General features: G+C 53.4%; 1 protein-coding gene across 2 annotated transcripts in view; it reads right to left on the bottom strand.

The window, feature by feature from the left end:
- Positions 1 to 7,967: 7,967 nt before the first annotated feature.
- Positions 7,968 to 15,919, bottom strand: part of LOC134928654 (tubulin delta chain-like) — a 150,983-nt gene continuing 143,031 nt past the window's right edge. For both annotated transcript variants that reach the window (XM_063924607.1, XM_063924608.1), the window contains exons 10-11: positions 8,836 to 8,977; positions 7,968 to 8,645 (exon numbers count right to left, since the gene is read on the bottom strand). In XM_063924607.1, coding sequence (XP_063780677.1) covers positions 8,410 to 8,645; positions 8,836 to 8,977 — 378 coding nt within the window. In that variant the 3' untranslated portion in view covers positions 7,968 to 8,409. The remainder of the gene's footprint in view (positions 8,646 to 8,835; positions 8,978 to 15,919) is intronic.

Genomic DNA, 15,919 nt, shown 5'->3' with positions numbered 1-15,919 from the left:
TCTGCCCTATCCATATGGAAAATCAGATAAGGGCTTTTACATGACAAAGCCGCCAATTCTGACACACGCCTGGCTGAAGCCAAGGCCAATAACATGACCACTTTCCACGTGAGATATTTTAGATCCACGGTTTTAAGTGGCTCAAACCAATGTGATTTTAAGAAACTCAACACCACGTTGAGATCCCAAGGTGCCACTGGAGGCACAAAAGGGGGCTGAATATGCAGCACTCCCTTAACAAACGTCTGAACTTCAGGTAGTGAAGCTAGTTCTTTCTGGAAGAAAATCGACAGAGCCGAGATCTGTACCTTAATGGAGCCTAATTTCAGGCCCATAGTCACTCCTGCTTGTAGGAAATGCAGAAATCGACCCAGTTGAAATTCCTCTGTTGGGGCCTTTTTGGCCTCACACCAAGCAACATACATCCGCCATATGCGGTGATAATGCTTTGCAGTTACATCTTTCCTGGCTTTAATCAGCGTAGGAATGACTTCCTCCGGAATGCCCTTTTCCTTCAGGATCCGGCGTTCAACCGCCATGCCGTCAAACGCAGCCGCGGTAAGTCTTGGAACAGACAGGGCCCCTGCTGCAGCAGGTCCTGTCTGAGCGGCAGAGGCCATGGGTCCTCTGAGATCATCTCTTGAAGTTCCGGGTACCACGCTCGTCTTGGCCAATCCGGAACCACGAGTATTGTTCTTACTCCTCGTTTTCTTATTATTCTCAGTACCCTTGGTATGAGAGGCAGAGGAGGGAACACATAAACTGACTGGTACACCCACGGTGTCACTAGAGCGTCCACAGCTATCGCCTGAGGGTCGCTTGACCTGGCGCAATATGTGTAGGGACGACTCCTGACTTGGACAAAGTCCTTGGAAATTTCTTCCCTGTGTGACTGCCCCCCAGCCTCGAAGGCTGGCATCCGTGGTTACCAGGACCCAGTCCTGTATGCCGAATCTGCGGCCCTCTTGAAGATGAGCACTCTGCAGCCACCACAGTAGAGATACCCTGGTCCTTGGAGACAGGGTTATCAGCCGATGCATCTGAAGATGCGATCCCGACCACTTGTCCAAGAGGTCCCACTGAAAGGTTCTTGCATGGAACCTGCCGAATGGAATTTTGCTTCGTAAGAAGCTACCATTTTTCCCAGGACTCGTGTGCAGTGATGCACCGATACCTGTTTTGGTTTCAGGAGGTCTCTGACTAGAGATGACAGCTCCTTGGCTTTCTCCTGCGGGAGAAACACTTTTTTCTGTTCTGTGTCCAGAACCATCCCCAGGAACAGTAGGCGTGTGGTAGGAACCAGCTGTGACTTTGGAATGTATAGAATCCATCCGTGCTGTTGTAGCACTTCCCGAGATAGTGCTACTCCGACCAACAACTGCTCCTTGGACCTCGCCTTTATAAGGAGATCGTCCAAGTACGGGATAATTAAAACTTCCTTTCTCGAAGGAGTATAATCATTTCTGCCATTACCTTGGTAAAGACCCTCGGTGCCGTGGACAGTCCAAACGGCAGTGTTTGGAATTGGTAATGGCAATCCTGTACCACAAATCTGAGGTACTCCTGGTGAGGATGGTAAATGGGGACATGTAGGTAAGCCTCCTTGATGTCCAGGGATACCATGTAATCCCCCTCCTCCAGGCTTGCAATAATCGCCCTGAGCGATTTCATCTTGAACTTGAATTTTTTTATGTATGTGTTCAAGGATTTTAAATATAAAATGGGTCTCACCGAACCGTCCGGTTTCGGTACCACAAACAGTGTGGAATAGTAACCCCCGTCCTTGTTGAAGTAGGGGCACCTTGACTATCACCTGCTGGGAATACAGCTTGTGAATTGCCTCTAGCACAGTCTCCCTGCCTGAGGGAGTTGTCGGCAAGGCAGATATGAGGAAACGGCAGGGGGGAGACGCCTCGAATTCCAGCTTGTACCCCTGAGATACTACTTGAAAGATCTAGGGATCCACCTGTGAGCGAGCCCACTGATCGCTGAAAATTTTTGAGGCGGCCCCCCACCGTACCTGGCTACGCCTGTGGAGCCCCCCCGTCATGCGGTGGACTCAGAGGAAGCGGGGGAAGAATTTTGATTCTGGGAACTGGCTGACTGGTGCAGCTTTTTCCCTCTTCCCTCGTTTTACACGCTTGCATTTCTGAAGCCGAAAGGACTGTACCTGATAATACAGTGCTTTCTGAGGCTGTGAGGAAACCTGAGGTAAAAATGTTTTCTTCCCAGCTGTTGCTGTGGATACGAGGTCCCAGAGACCATCCCCAAACAATTCCTCACCCTTATAAGGCTCTATGTGCCTTTTAAAGTCAGCATCACCTGTCCAGTGTCGGGTCTCTAATAACCTCCTGACCGAATGGACATTGCATTAATTCTGGATGCCAGCCGGCAAAATATCCCTCTGTGCATCCCTCATATATAAGACGACGTCTTATGTTCGCAAAATAGTATCCCTGTTTGACAGGGTTACAGACCACGCTGCAGCAGCACTATCTGCAGGTCTCAGTCTAGTACCTGAGTGTGTGTCACGATCCGGGTATCTGGACGCCATTTCTTACCCATCAGATGCCTCCTAAGGCTGGCTCAGCGCTCCAGGACCGGATCCCATCTGTTATCCTAATGTTCACATTCCTGCATCCTCTCCTGTCTCTCTGAGACGCTGTCACAGTAACGCCTTATTACATCTGGCATGGCGTCTCCCGCGGCCTCCGCCGCCGTCCCTGAGCTTCTGCATGAGTGTCAGAGTGGCGATTACGTCAGCCGCGGCCTCCGCTGTGTCCGCGTGGTTGGATGTGCACTTGTCAGCCTGGCGTCTCCTGTCTCCAGTGGCCGGCGCCGCCATTACTGTTTTCATTACCACATGGATTACAAACCAAACTTCCCTCCAAGTGTCTGCATGGGCGCAGCCATCTTGGATTCTGTCAGCTGATCATTTCCTCCAATCTGTTGTCAGTATTGTTAATCTGCATAATTGCCTAGCCAATCCCTTCCTTGCTGCAGGTATAAATACACTGTGCCTGAGCAAGGAAGGCGTCAGTGCTTTGGTTGTCAAACCTAGTTCCTGTTTGTCTCTCTCCTGTGATTGTCTTCCAGGTTCCAGCTCCTGTCTCAAGACTTCCACCATAGAGACCCGCACCAGCATTCCACCTGCGGTGTAGCCTGACTCTCCAATCCATTGTGGATTCATCTGTTTCCAGCTACAACATTACCTGCTTCCAGCTCAGCTTCCAGCAGAGTACAGCTTCCCTTAAAGCGCCGGTGTCCTTTCTACACTTTACCACTCTCCACCGGTATTATTATTTCTCCGCTCTCAAGTTCTACATTTCAGTTCATATTTCATCGCTCCCAAGTTCATTTATTATTTAACTGGTTCCAGCCAGTATCCACTCCGTGCTAACAACAGTCTGGTTCCAGCCAGTATCCACAGCAGCTGTTTTACCTTCAGCAACCCAGCTTTTCCTGGAACACCAGCTGGCACAATCCTGGGTTATCTCCATTGCTACAGTCGGGCCTGGTAAGGACTTTCCATCTAGAAGATCATAAGAACTATCTCACACTACCAGTGCCCTGTGGCTCCTGCCATCCTGTAGTACCCAGGAACTGTATTTATTATTTGCTGACTTTTACGTTTTCTTTTACTGCTGCTGTGTTGCGGAGTTGTCATAATAAACATCATTGACTTTTATCCAAGTTGTCGTGGTCACGCCTTCGGGCAGTTATTATTCATGTTACTTACATGTCCAGGGGTCTGATACAACCTCCCAGGTTCCGGTACATCTCAGCCCCTACAACTGAGGCTGCCTCCCGTCAGCTCAGGCCCTCAGTTGTGACAGTGTGTAAATACAGACTTCAGGATAGCCTCCTGCTTTTTATCAGCAGGTACCTTCAAAGTGGCCGTATCCTAAGACGGCAGTGCCACCTTTTTTGACAAACGTGTGAGCGCCTTATCCACCCTAGGGGATATCACCCAGCGTAACTTATCCTCTGGCGGGAAAGGGTACGCCATCAGTAACTTTTTAGAAATTACCAGTTTCTTATCGGGGGAACCCACGCTTTTTCACACTTCATTCACTCATTTGATGGGGGAACAAAACACTGCCTGCTTTTTCTCCCCAAACATAAAACCCTTTTTTAGTGGTACTTGGGTTAATGTCAGAAATGTGTAACACATTTTTTATTGCCGGGATCATGTAACGGATGTTCCTAGTGGATTGTGTATATGTCTCAACCTCTTCGACACTGGAGTCAGACTCCGTGTCGACATCTGTGTCTGCCATCTGAGGGAGCGGGCGTTTTTGAGCCCCTGATGGCCTTTGAGACGCCTGGGCAGGCGCGGGCTGAGAAGCCGGCTGTCCCATAGCTGTTACGTCATCCAGCCTTTTATGTAAGGAGTTGACACTGTCGGTTTATACCTTCCACCTATCCATCCACTCTGGTGTCGGCCCCACAGGGGGCGACATCACATTTATCGGCATCTGCTCTGCCATCACATAAGCCTCCTCATCAAACGTGTCGACACAGCCGTACCGACACACCGCACACACACAGGGAATGCTCTGACTGAGGACAGGACCCCACACAGCCCTTTGGGGAGACAGAGAGAGAGTATGCCAGCACACACCAGAGCGCTATATAATTTACGGATTAACACTATATTGAGTGAATTTTTCCCAATAGCTGCTTGTATATACAATATTGCGCCTAAATTTAGTGCCCCCCCTCTCTTTTTAACCCTTTGAGCCTGAAAACTACAGGGGAGAGCCAGGGGAGCTGTCTTCCAGCTGCACTGTGAAGAGAAAATGGCGCCAGTGTGCTGAGAGAGATAGCTCCGCCCCTTTTTCGCGGACTTTTCTCCCGCTTTTTTATGGATTCTGGCAGGGGTATTTATCACATATATAGCCTCTGGGGCTATATATTGTGATATATATGCCAGCCAAGGTGTTTTTATTGCTGCTCAGGGCGCCCCCCCCCAGCGCCCTGCACCCTCAGTGACCGGAGTGTGAAGTGTGCATGAGGAGCAATGGCGCACAGCTGCAGTGCTGTGCGCTACCTTGGTGAAGACTGATGTCTTCTGCCGCCGATTTTCCGGACCTCTTCTTGCTTCTGGCTCTGTAAGGGGGACGGCGGCGCGGCTCCGGGACCGAACACCAAGGCCAGTTCCTGCGGTCGATCCCTCTGGAGCTAATGGTGTCCAGTAGCCTAAGAAGCCCAAGCTAGCTGCAAGCAGGTAGGTTCGCTTCTTCTCCCCTTAGTCCCTCGATGCAGTGAGCCTGTTGCCAGCAGGTCTCACTGTAAAATAAAAAACCTAATTATATACTTTCTTTCTAGAAGCTCAGGAGAGCCCCTAGTGTGCATCTAACCTCGGCCGGGCACAAAATCTAACTGGGGCTTGGAGGAGGGTCATAGTGGGAGGAGCCAGTGCACACCAGGTGACCTAAAAGCTTTCTTTAGTTGTGCCCAGTCTCCTGCGGAGCCGCTATTCCCCATGGTCCTTTCGGAGTTCCCAGCATCCACTAGGACGTCAGAGAAACATTATCCGGTAGATCTGCTCCTATAATATCCTGGAAAGCCGGGGTTAGGAGACCTCATTCTGGTTATATAGGAACACAGTACAAGCACGCCGTCTCTCCTCCAGCGATACATATACAGCACAGATGCAGCATTTAACCCTCTACGTGCTGGCATAATGTAACAAGACTGGCTTCTGACGTTCCTGGTATCACCCAGTGCAGACACCAGAAGCATCCATACTGTTCCTCCAATCTCTTATTCATGAAGGTGACCGCTGCGCTGTTTCGGAGCATGAAGCTTATCAAACAGAAACTGCCCCTCAGCCCATAACCCCCCCCCCCCAGAGATGCATGCAGAGCCTAGATCAATAACTGTGCAGGGAGACTACGTCTGACACCGGCTGCAGATGCCTTTGGTATAATGGCCGCACGGGAGCACCAAGAACAGACTCCTGATTCTTCCCCAAGTGTGATTCTCCTGCGCTTCCCGCTAGGCGTCCACTCCCTGTAACTGTCCTGTATATGAATGGGGTGTGTATGTGAGGGGGAGGTATATGTGGGGTAAGGGTCACCAGTGAGACACCGCTACCTTCCCAGCGGGATCCCAACAGTCAGAATCTCAGCGGATCCTGGGGGCAAGTACAGGGGGTTAGGTACTAAGGGTAGGGTTAGGGGTAGGGTGAAAATACCTGGATCAGTCGGGATTCCCGTCTGTCTTCTGACTGACAGCAGGGATTTCATACCCAACCTCTACCTTCCAGTTCCCTGCACCCACCTGCAAGCTGTCTAGTGGGGATTCCAGAGATCAGGACACTTGGGTAATGGTGGAGATCGGAGGGCCCTGCTCTGCCGTCAGCTGGGGGAAGGTGATAATTCCCCCTCCACACTGTGGATCTCACCGTGAATTATACAGTATCAATGCGTAATAATGATATTATTTATATAGTGATCTTCTCCAGCAGAACTCAAGGCACTTAACAGACAGTACAGGTTGCGTATCCCATATCCAAAACGCTTGGGACCAGAAGTATTTTGGATATGGGATTTTCCTGTATTTTGGAATAATTGCATACCATAATGAGATATCATAGTGATGAGACCCAAGTCTAAGCACAGAATGCATTTATGTTTCATATACTCCTTATACACACAGACATATATAATGGTAGAGGTTCAATCAGCTTAATGATATCATTCAGGTGCTCGAAAGGGAGGGGTATTTCTAAGCAAGAAAAAAAGAGCGACATTGTTTCCCCCAGCACTCTGAATGATAACAGTAACCAGATATAAATCCCACATAATATTAGAATTCAGAGATCTTGGTAACACATATTTGTGCAAATGTGTGTAACCAAGATCTCTGAATTCTAATATTGTGTGGGATTTATATCTGGTTACTGTTATCATTCAGGGTGCTGGGGGAAACAATGTCTCTCCTTATACACACAGCCTGAAGGTCATTATAGCCAATATTTGTAATATTTTTTTGTATTAAACAAAGTTTGTGTACATTGAGCCATCAGAAAACAAAGGTGTCACTAACTCAGTCTCACTCAAAAAATTCCGTATTCGGAATATTCCGTATTTCAGAATATTTGGATATGGGATACTCAACCTGTATTGTATAACATATTACAGCATAGAAACCATGGACACAGCAAAGGTGGGTGTGGATCATTGGGTAGACCCTACCTAGGTCAACAGTCATTAGTCGACACGGTCATGAGGTCGACACGGAAAAGGTCGACACGGAAAAAGGTCGGCATGAGTTTTTTTGGGGGGGTTCGGTGTCGTTTTCTTCAAAAAGTGACCGGGAACCCCAATTAGTGCACCGTCTTTGCTCGCCACGTTTCGGGCAAGGTGCTGCGCTCGGCACAGGTTACTATTCCCAATCGTAGTCCACGTGGATAGTAAAGTAAGAAAAAGTTTCAAAAATGTTTACATTTTTTTTAAAAACTCATGTCAACCTTTTCATGTGTCGGCATTTGCCACATCGACCTACTGACCATGTCAATCTACTGCATGTCGACCAATAGTGGTCGACCTAAGTGACGACGACCCAAAGACCGAATACCACAAGAAGGTTTAGCTATGCATGAAATACCAAGATCATGGAGATACTACAAAGGGTGTGGCGGCCATTTTGGATCATCGGTTGCAGTAGTAGAGGTGAGGCAGCCATGTTGGGCGTGCGCAGGATACAGGTGAGGCAGCCATGTTGGGCGCACTACATGGGATCACACTGGGCAGAACAGGCAATTCCCGGAACTGATGACACTTCATGGTAAAGACAAGAATACTTGTTGTTTGTGCCACACAGATCACCGGGCGAGGCAGCCATATTGGACGCGCTGCTTTAGTTAGAATGAGCACATGCTACATGCAGATAAGTCATACAAGGAGGAAGTACGTGCGTAACTCAGTAGGTTCCTGCGGTAACAACGCCACACTTCATTAAATAAAAATATTTTAATCATCCTTTTAAAATGTAGAAGTTTGGTATAAAAAAGAATAAATATTTCCGGCCTGGACAATGGGATAAGAACATTATTATATTATAATTAGCAGCAGAGTCAGTCACACTGAGCAGTAACGTAACTCAGCATCAATTCTCAGCACACGGATATTCTCGTCCTCTCCTTCTGGCGCTGGCGCGGCAATTGGTGATACCGTTCTCGCCAAGGAACAAACAGAAAACTCATTCTGAGCTGCGGCAATAACGTCGCTTTTACCTCATTACTGTTATTAGAAACAATAAGTTACAAACCTTTAAGTATAAAAAAAACAAAAAATAAATAAGTAGAGTCTGTGCGGTGGCGGAGTGAGTGACAAGCACATACGTGTAACAGCGTCAGGGTTCAGGGCGCAGGTGGCATAATGGAGGTATAAGCCGGGGTCACTGCTCCGCCAGGCCGCGGTACTCATTCACCACTGACTGCAGAGTATCGAATGCTCCGAGGAAGTCGCCGTCCTCGCAGCCATATCTCCGGTACCAGTGCAGATAGGCCCCTGCGTCATACATGGCATGAGCTTTGTAGAGCACACTGCGCATCAGATCGGCGGCGCTGGAGTGATTGGCGCAGACAGTCAGGGAATGGCTGTGACACGAGGGGTCCAGGATATTCTGGGGATCTAGGGAACATATTACAAAGTCTGTATTAATAATAATACATCATTCATTGCACGTTTATACAGAATGTCTGTTATTGTAAAACATGATGGGGCTTGTAGTTCCACAGGATCTGGAGCGTTACAGGTATAAACGATAGGTGTGTATACAAGTCATATGATAAGAGGCAATCCTGCAGTCTCCGGCACTAACCTGTCCAGCAGTGGACGGGGGAAGGGTTCCAGGGAACACAGCGGTACGACTGTCGCAGTTTCAGAAGCACAGAGTCGCGGGACAGCATGAAGGAGTAGTCCTGGGAGTTCCGGGCTACGGCCAGTACAGACAGGCTGTGATGCTGGGGGACAGGCTGTTAAGGAACGTGCAGACAGGCAGGCAGGGGGGTCTATGACAGACAGACAGGCAGGTGGGGGGGCTACGACAGGCAGGCAGGGGGGGCCTATGACAGACAGGCAGGTGGGGGGGCTATGACAGGCAGGCAGGGGGGGCCTATGACAGACAGGCAGGTGGGGGGGGCCTATGACAGACAGACAGACAGGGGGGCTTATGACAGACAGGCAGGGGGGCTTATGACAGACAGACAGGCAGTGGGGCCTATGACAGACAGGCAGTGGGGCCCATGACAGAGAGACAGGCATGGGGGCCTATGACAGACAGACAGACAGACAGACAGACAGTGGGGCCTATGACAGACAGACAGTGAGGCCTATGACAGACAGGCAGTGGGGCCTATGACAGACAGACAGACAGGCAGTGGGGCCTATGGCAGACAGACACACAGGCAGTGGGGCCTATGGCAGACAGACAGACAGTGGGGCCTATGACAGACAGACAAACAGTGGGGCCTATGACAGACAGACAGGCAGTGAGGCCTATGACAGACAGACAGGCAGGGGGCCTATGACAGACAGACAGGCAGTGGGGCCTATGACAGATAGACGGACAGGCAGTGGCGCCTATGGCAGACATACAGACAGACAGGCAGTGGGGCCTATGACAGACAGGCAGTGAGGCCTATGACAGACAGACAGACAGACAGGCAGTGGGGCCTATGACAGACAGACAGGCAGTGGGGCCTATGACAGACAGACAGTGGGGCCTATGACAGACAGACAGGCAGTGGGGCCTATGACAGACAGACAGGCAGAGGGGCCTATGACAGACAGACAGGCAGTGGGGCCTATGACAGACAGGCAGTGGGGCCTATGACAGACAGGCAGACAGTGGGGCCTATGATAGACAGACAGACAGGCGGGCCTATGACTGACAGACAGACAGACAGACAGGCAGTGGGGCCTATGACAGACAGACAGACAGGCAGTGAGGCCTATGACAGACAGACAGTCAGGCAGTGGGGCCTATGGCAGACAGACAGGCAGTGGGGTCTATGACAGATAGACAGGCAGGGGGGGCTATGACAGACAGACAGGCAGTGGGTCCTATAACAGACAGACAGACAGACATACAGGCAGGGGGGCCTATGACAGACAGACAGGCAGGGGGGCCTATGACAGACAGACAGACAGACAGACAGACAGACAGGGGGGCCTATGACAGACAGGCATGGGGGCCTATGACAGATAGACAGACAGGCAGTGGGGCCTATGACAGACAGACAGGCAGTGGTGCCTATGGCAGACAGACAGACAGGCAGTGGGGCCTATGATAGACAGACAGGCAGTGGGGCCTATGACAGATAGACAGGCATGGGGGCCTATGACAGACAGACAGACAGGCAGGGGGCCTATCACAGACAAACAGTGGGGCCTATGGCAAACAGACAGGCAGGCAGTGGGGCCTATGACAGATAGACAGACAGCCAGTGGGGCCTATGACAGACAGTGGGGCCTATGACAGACAGACAGGCAGTGGGGCCTATGACAGACAGTCAGGCAGGGGGCCTATGACAGACAGACAGGCAGTGGGGCCTATGGCAGACAGACAGGCAGTGGGGCCTATGACAGACAGACAGACAGTGGGGCCTATGACAGACAGACAGGCAGGGGGGCCTATGACAGACAGACAGGCAGGGGGGCCTATGACAGACAGACAGGCAGGGGGGCCTATGACAGACAGACAGGCAGTGGGGTCTATGACAGACAGACAGGCGGGCCTATGACAGACAGACAGTGGGGCCTATGACAGACAGGCAGGGTGGCCTATGATAGACAGACAGGCAGGGGGGCCTATGACAGACAGACAGGCAGGGGGGTCCATGACAGACAGTCAGGCAGTGGGGCCTATGGCAGACAGACAGACAGGCAGTGAGGCCTATGACAGACAGACAGGCAGGGGGCCTATGACAGACAGACAGGCAGGCAGTGGGGCCTATGACAGACAGACAGGCAGGCAGGCAGTGGCGCCTATGGCAGACAGACAGACAGACAGGCAGGCAGTGGGGCCTATGACAGACAGGCAGTGGGGCCTATGACAGACAGGCAGTGGGGCCTATGACAGACAGACAGGCAGTGGGGCCTATGGCAGACACGACAGGCAGTGGGCCTATGACAGACAGACAGGCAGGGGGCCTATGACAGACAGACAGGCAGGGGGCCTATGACAGATAGACAGTGGGGCCTATGGCAGACAGACAGACAGACAGGCAGTGGGGCCTATGACAGACAGGCAGTGGGGCCTATGACAGACAGACAGGCAGTGGGGCCTATGGCAGACAGACAGGCAGTGGGGCCTATGACAGACAAGCAGTGGGGCCTATGACAGACAGACAGGCAGTGGGGCCTATGACAGATAGACAGACAGGCAGTGGGGCCTATGACAGACAGGCAGGCAGGCAGTGGGGCCTATGGCAGACAGACAGACAGTGGGGCCTATGACAGACAGGCAGGCAGGGGGCCTATGACAGATAGACAGACAGACAGGCAGTGGGGCCTATGACAGACAGGCAGTGGGGCCTATGACAGACAGACAGGCAGTGGGGCCTATGGCAGACAGACAGACAGACAGGCAGTGGGGCCTATGACAGACAGGCAGTGGGGCCTATGGCAGACAGACAGGCAGGCAGTGGGGCCTATGACAGACAGACAGGCAGGGGGGCCTATGACAGACAGACAGGCAGGGGGGCCTATGACAGACAGACAGGCAGGGGGGCCTATGACAGACAGACAGGCAGTGGGGTCTATGACAGACAGACAGGCGGGCCTATGACAGACAGACAGTGGGGCCTATGACAGACAGGCAGGGTGGCCTATGATAGACAGACAGGCAGGGGGGCCTATGACAGACAGACAGGCAGGGGGGTCCATGACAGACAGTCAGGCAGTGGGGCCTATGGCAGACAGACAGACAGGCAGTGAGGCCTATGACAGACAGACAGGCAGGGGGCCTATGACAGACAGACAGGCAGGCAGTGGGGCCTATGACAGACAGACAGGCAGGCAGGCAGTGGCGCCTATGGCAGACAGACAGACAGACAGGCAGGCAGTGGGGCCTATGACAGACAGGCAGTGGGGCCTATGACAGACAGGCAGTGGGGCCTATGACAGACAGACAGGCAGTGGGGCCTATGGCAGACACGACAGGCAGTGGGCCTATGACAGACAGACAGGCAGGGGGCCTATGACAGACAGACAGGCAGGGGGCCTATGACAGATAGACAGTGGGGCCTATGGCAGACAGACAGACAGACAGGCAGTGGGGCCTATGACAGACAGGCAGTGGGGCCTATGACAGACAGACAGGCAGTGGGGCCTATGGCAGACAGACAGGCAGTGGGGCCTATGACAGACAAGCAGTGGGGCCTATGACAGACAGACAGGCAGTGGGGCCTATGACAGATAGACAGACAGGCAGTGGGGCCTATGACAGACAGGCAGGCAGGCAGTGGGGCCTATGGCAGACAGACAGACAGTGGGGCCTATGACAGACAGGCAGGCAGGGGGCCTATGACAGATAGACGGACAGGCAGTGGCGCCTATGGCAGACATACAGACAGACAGGCAGTGGGGCCTATGACAGACAGGCAGTGAGGCCTATGACAGACAGACAGACAGACAGGCAGTGGGGCCTATGACAGACAGACAGGCAGTGGGGCCTATGACAGACAGACAGTGGGGCCTATGACAGACAGACAGGCAGTGGGGCCTATGACAGACAGACAGGCAGAGGGGCCTATGACAGACAGACAGGCAGTGGGGCCTATGACAGACAGGCAGTGGGGCCTATGACAGACAGGCAGACAGTGGGGCCTATGATAGACAGACAGACAGGCGGGCCTATGACTGACAGACAGACAGACAGACAGGCAGTGGGGCCTATGACAGACAGACAGACAGGCAGTGAGGCCTATGACAGACAGACAGTCAGGCAGTGGGGCCTATGGCAGACAGACAGGCAGTGGGGTCTATGACAGATAGACAGGCAGGGGGGGCTATGACAGACAGACAGGCAGTGGGTCCTATAACAGACAGACAGACAGACATACAGGCAGGGGGGCCTATGACAGACAGACAGGCAGGGGGGCCTATGACAGACAGACAGACAGACAGACAGGGGGGCCTATGACAGACAGGCATGGGGGCCTATGACAGATAGACAGACAGGCAGTGGGGCCTATGACAGACAGACAGGCAGTGGTGCCTATGGCAGACAGACAGACAGGCAGTGGGGCCTATGATAGACAGACAGGCAGTGGGGCCTATGACAGATAGACAGGCATGGGGGCCTATGACAGACAGACAGACAGGCAGGGGGCCTATCACAGACAAACAGTGGGGCCTATGGCAAACAGACAGGCAGGCAGTGGGGCCTATGACAGATAGACAGACAGCCAGTGGGGCCTATGACAGACAGTGGGGCCTATGACAGACAGACAGGCAGTGGGGCCTATGACAGACAGTCAGGCAGGGGGCCTATGACAGACAGACAGGCAGTGGGGCCTATGGCAGACAGACAGGCAGTGGGGCCTATGACAGACAGACAGACAGTGGGGCCTATGACAGACAGACAGGCAGGGGGGCCTATGACAGACAGACAGGCAGGGGGGCCTATGACAGACAGACAGGCAGGGGGGCCTATGACAGACAGACAGGCAGTGGGGTCTATGACAGACAGACAGGCGGGCCTATGACAGACAGACAGTGGGGCCTATGACAGACAGGCAGGGTGGCCTATGATAGACAGACAGGCAGGGGGGCCTATGACAGACAGACAGGCAGGGGGGTCCATGACAGACAGTCAGGCAGTGGGGCCTATGGCAGACAGACAGACAGGCAGTGAGGCCTATGACAGACAGACAGGCAGGGGGCCTATGACAGACAGACAGGCAGGCAGTGGGGCCTATGACAGACAGACAGGCAGGCAGGCAGTGGCGCCTATGGCAGACAGACAGACAGACAGGCAGGCAGTGGGGCCTATGACAGACAGGCAGTGGGGCCTATGACAGACAGGCAGTGGGGCCTATGACAGACAGACAGGCAGTGGGGCCTATGGCAGACACGACAGGCAGTGGGCCTATGACAGACAGACAGGCAGGGGGCCTATGACAGACAGACAGGCAGGGGGCCTATGACAGATAGACAGTGGGGCCTATGGCAGACAGACAGACAGACAGGCAGTGGGGCCTATGACAGACAGGCAGTGGGGCCTATGACAGACAGACAGGCAGTGGGGCCTATGGCAGACAGACAGGCAGTGGGGCCTATGACAGACAAGCAGTGGGGCCTATGACAGACAGACAGGCAGTGGGGCCTATGACAGATAGACAGACAGGCAGTGGGGCCTATGACAGACAGGCAGGCAGGCAGTGGGGCCTATGGCAGACAGACAGACAGTGGGGCCTATGACAGACAGGCAGGCAGGGGGCCTATGACAGATAGACAGACAGACAGGCAGTGGGGCCTATGACAGACAGGCAGTGGGGCCTATGACAGACAGACAGGCAGTGGGGCCTATGGCAGACAGACAGACAGACAGGCAGTGGGGCCTATGACAGACAGGCAGTGGGGCCTATGGCAGACAGACAGGCAGGCAGTGGGGCCTATGACAGACAGACAGGCAGGGGGGCCTATGACAGACAGACAGGCAGGGGGGCCTATGACAGACAGACAGGCAGGGGGGCCTATGACAGACAGACAGGCAGTGGGGTCTATGACAGACAGACAGGCGGGCCTATGACAGACAGACAGTGGGGCCTATGACAGACAGGCAGGGTGGCCTATGATAGACAGACAGGCAGGGGGGCCTATGACAGACAGACAGGCAGGGGGGTCCATGACAGACAGTCAGGCAGTGGGGCCTATGGCAGACAGACAGACAGGCAGTGAGGCCTATGACAGACAGACAGGCAGGGGGCCTATGACAGACAGACAGGCAGGCAGTGGGGCCTATGACAGACAGACAGGCAGGCAGGCAGTGGCGCCTATGGCAGACAGACAGACAGACAGGCAGGCAGTGGGGCCTATGACAGACAGGCAGTGGGGCCTATGACAGACAGGCAGTGGGGCCTATGACAGACAGACAGGCAGTGGGGCCTATGGCAGACACGACAGGCAGTGGGCCTATGACAGACAGACAGGCAGGGGGCCTATGACAGACAGACAGGCAGGGGGCCTATGACAGATAGACAGTGGGGCCTATGGCAGACAGACAGACAGACAGGCAGTGGGGCCTATGACAGACAGGCAGTGGGGCCTATGACAGACAGACAGGCAGTGGGGCCTATGGCAGACAGACAGGCAGTGGGGCCTATGACAGACAAGCAGTGGGGCCTATGACAGACAGACAGGCAGTGGGGCCTATGACAGATAGACAGACAGGCAGTGGGGCCTATGACAGACAGGCAGGCAGGCAGTGGGGCCTATGGCAGACAGACAGACAGTGGGGCCTATGACAGACAGGCAGGCAGGGGGCCTATGACAGATAGACAGACAGACAGGCAGTGGGGCCTATGACAGACAGGCAGTGGGGCCTATGACAGACAGACAGGCAGTGGGGCCTATGGCAGACAGACAGACAGACAGACAGGCAGTGGGGCCTATGACAGACAGGCAGTGGGGCCTATGGCAGACAGACAGACAGTGGGGCCTATGACAGACAGGCAGACAGTGGGGCCTATGACAGACAGACAGACAGTGGGGCCTATGACAGACAGGCAGGCAGGGGGCCTATGACAGACAGACAGACAGTGGGGCCTATGACAGACAGACAGTGGGGCCTATGACAGACAGACAGACAGACAGTGGGGCCTATGACAGACAGACAGGCAGTGGGGCCTATGGCAGACAGACAGGCAGTGGGGCCTATGACAGACAGACAGACAGAC

Source organism: Pseudophryne corroboree, chromosome 5 (genome assembly GCF_028390025.1).
Source record: "Pseudophryne corroboree isolate aPseCor3 chromosome 5, aPseCor3.hap2, whole genome shotgun sequence".
In the NCBI taxonomy this organism is placed as follows: domain Eukaryota; kingdom Metazoa; phylum Chordata; class Amphibia; order Anura; family Myobatrachidae; genus Pseudophryne; species Pseudophryne corroboree.
The sequence above is the reverse complement of the archived record's forward strand: the minus strand, read 5'-3'. Positions and strand labels throughout refer to the sequence as shown.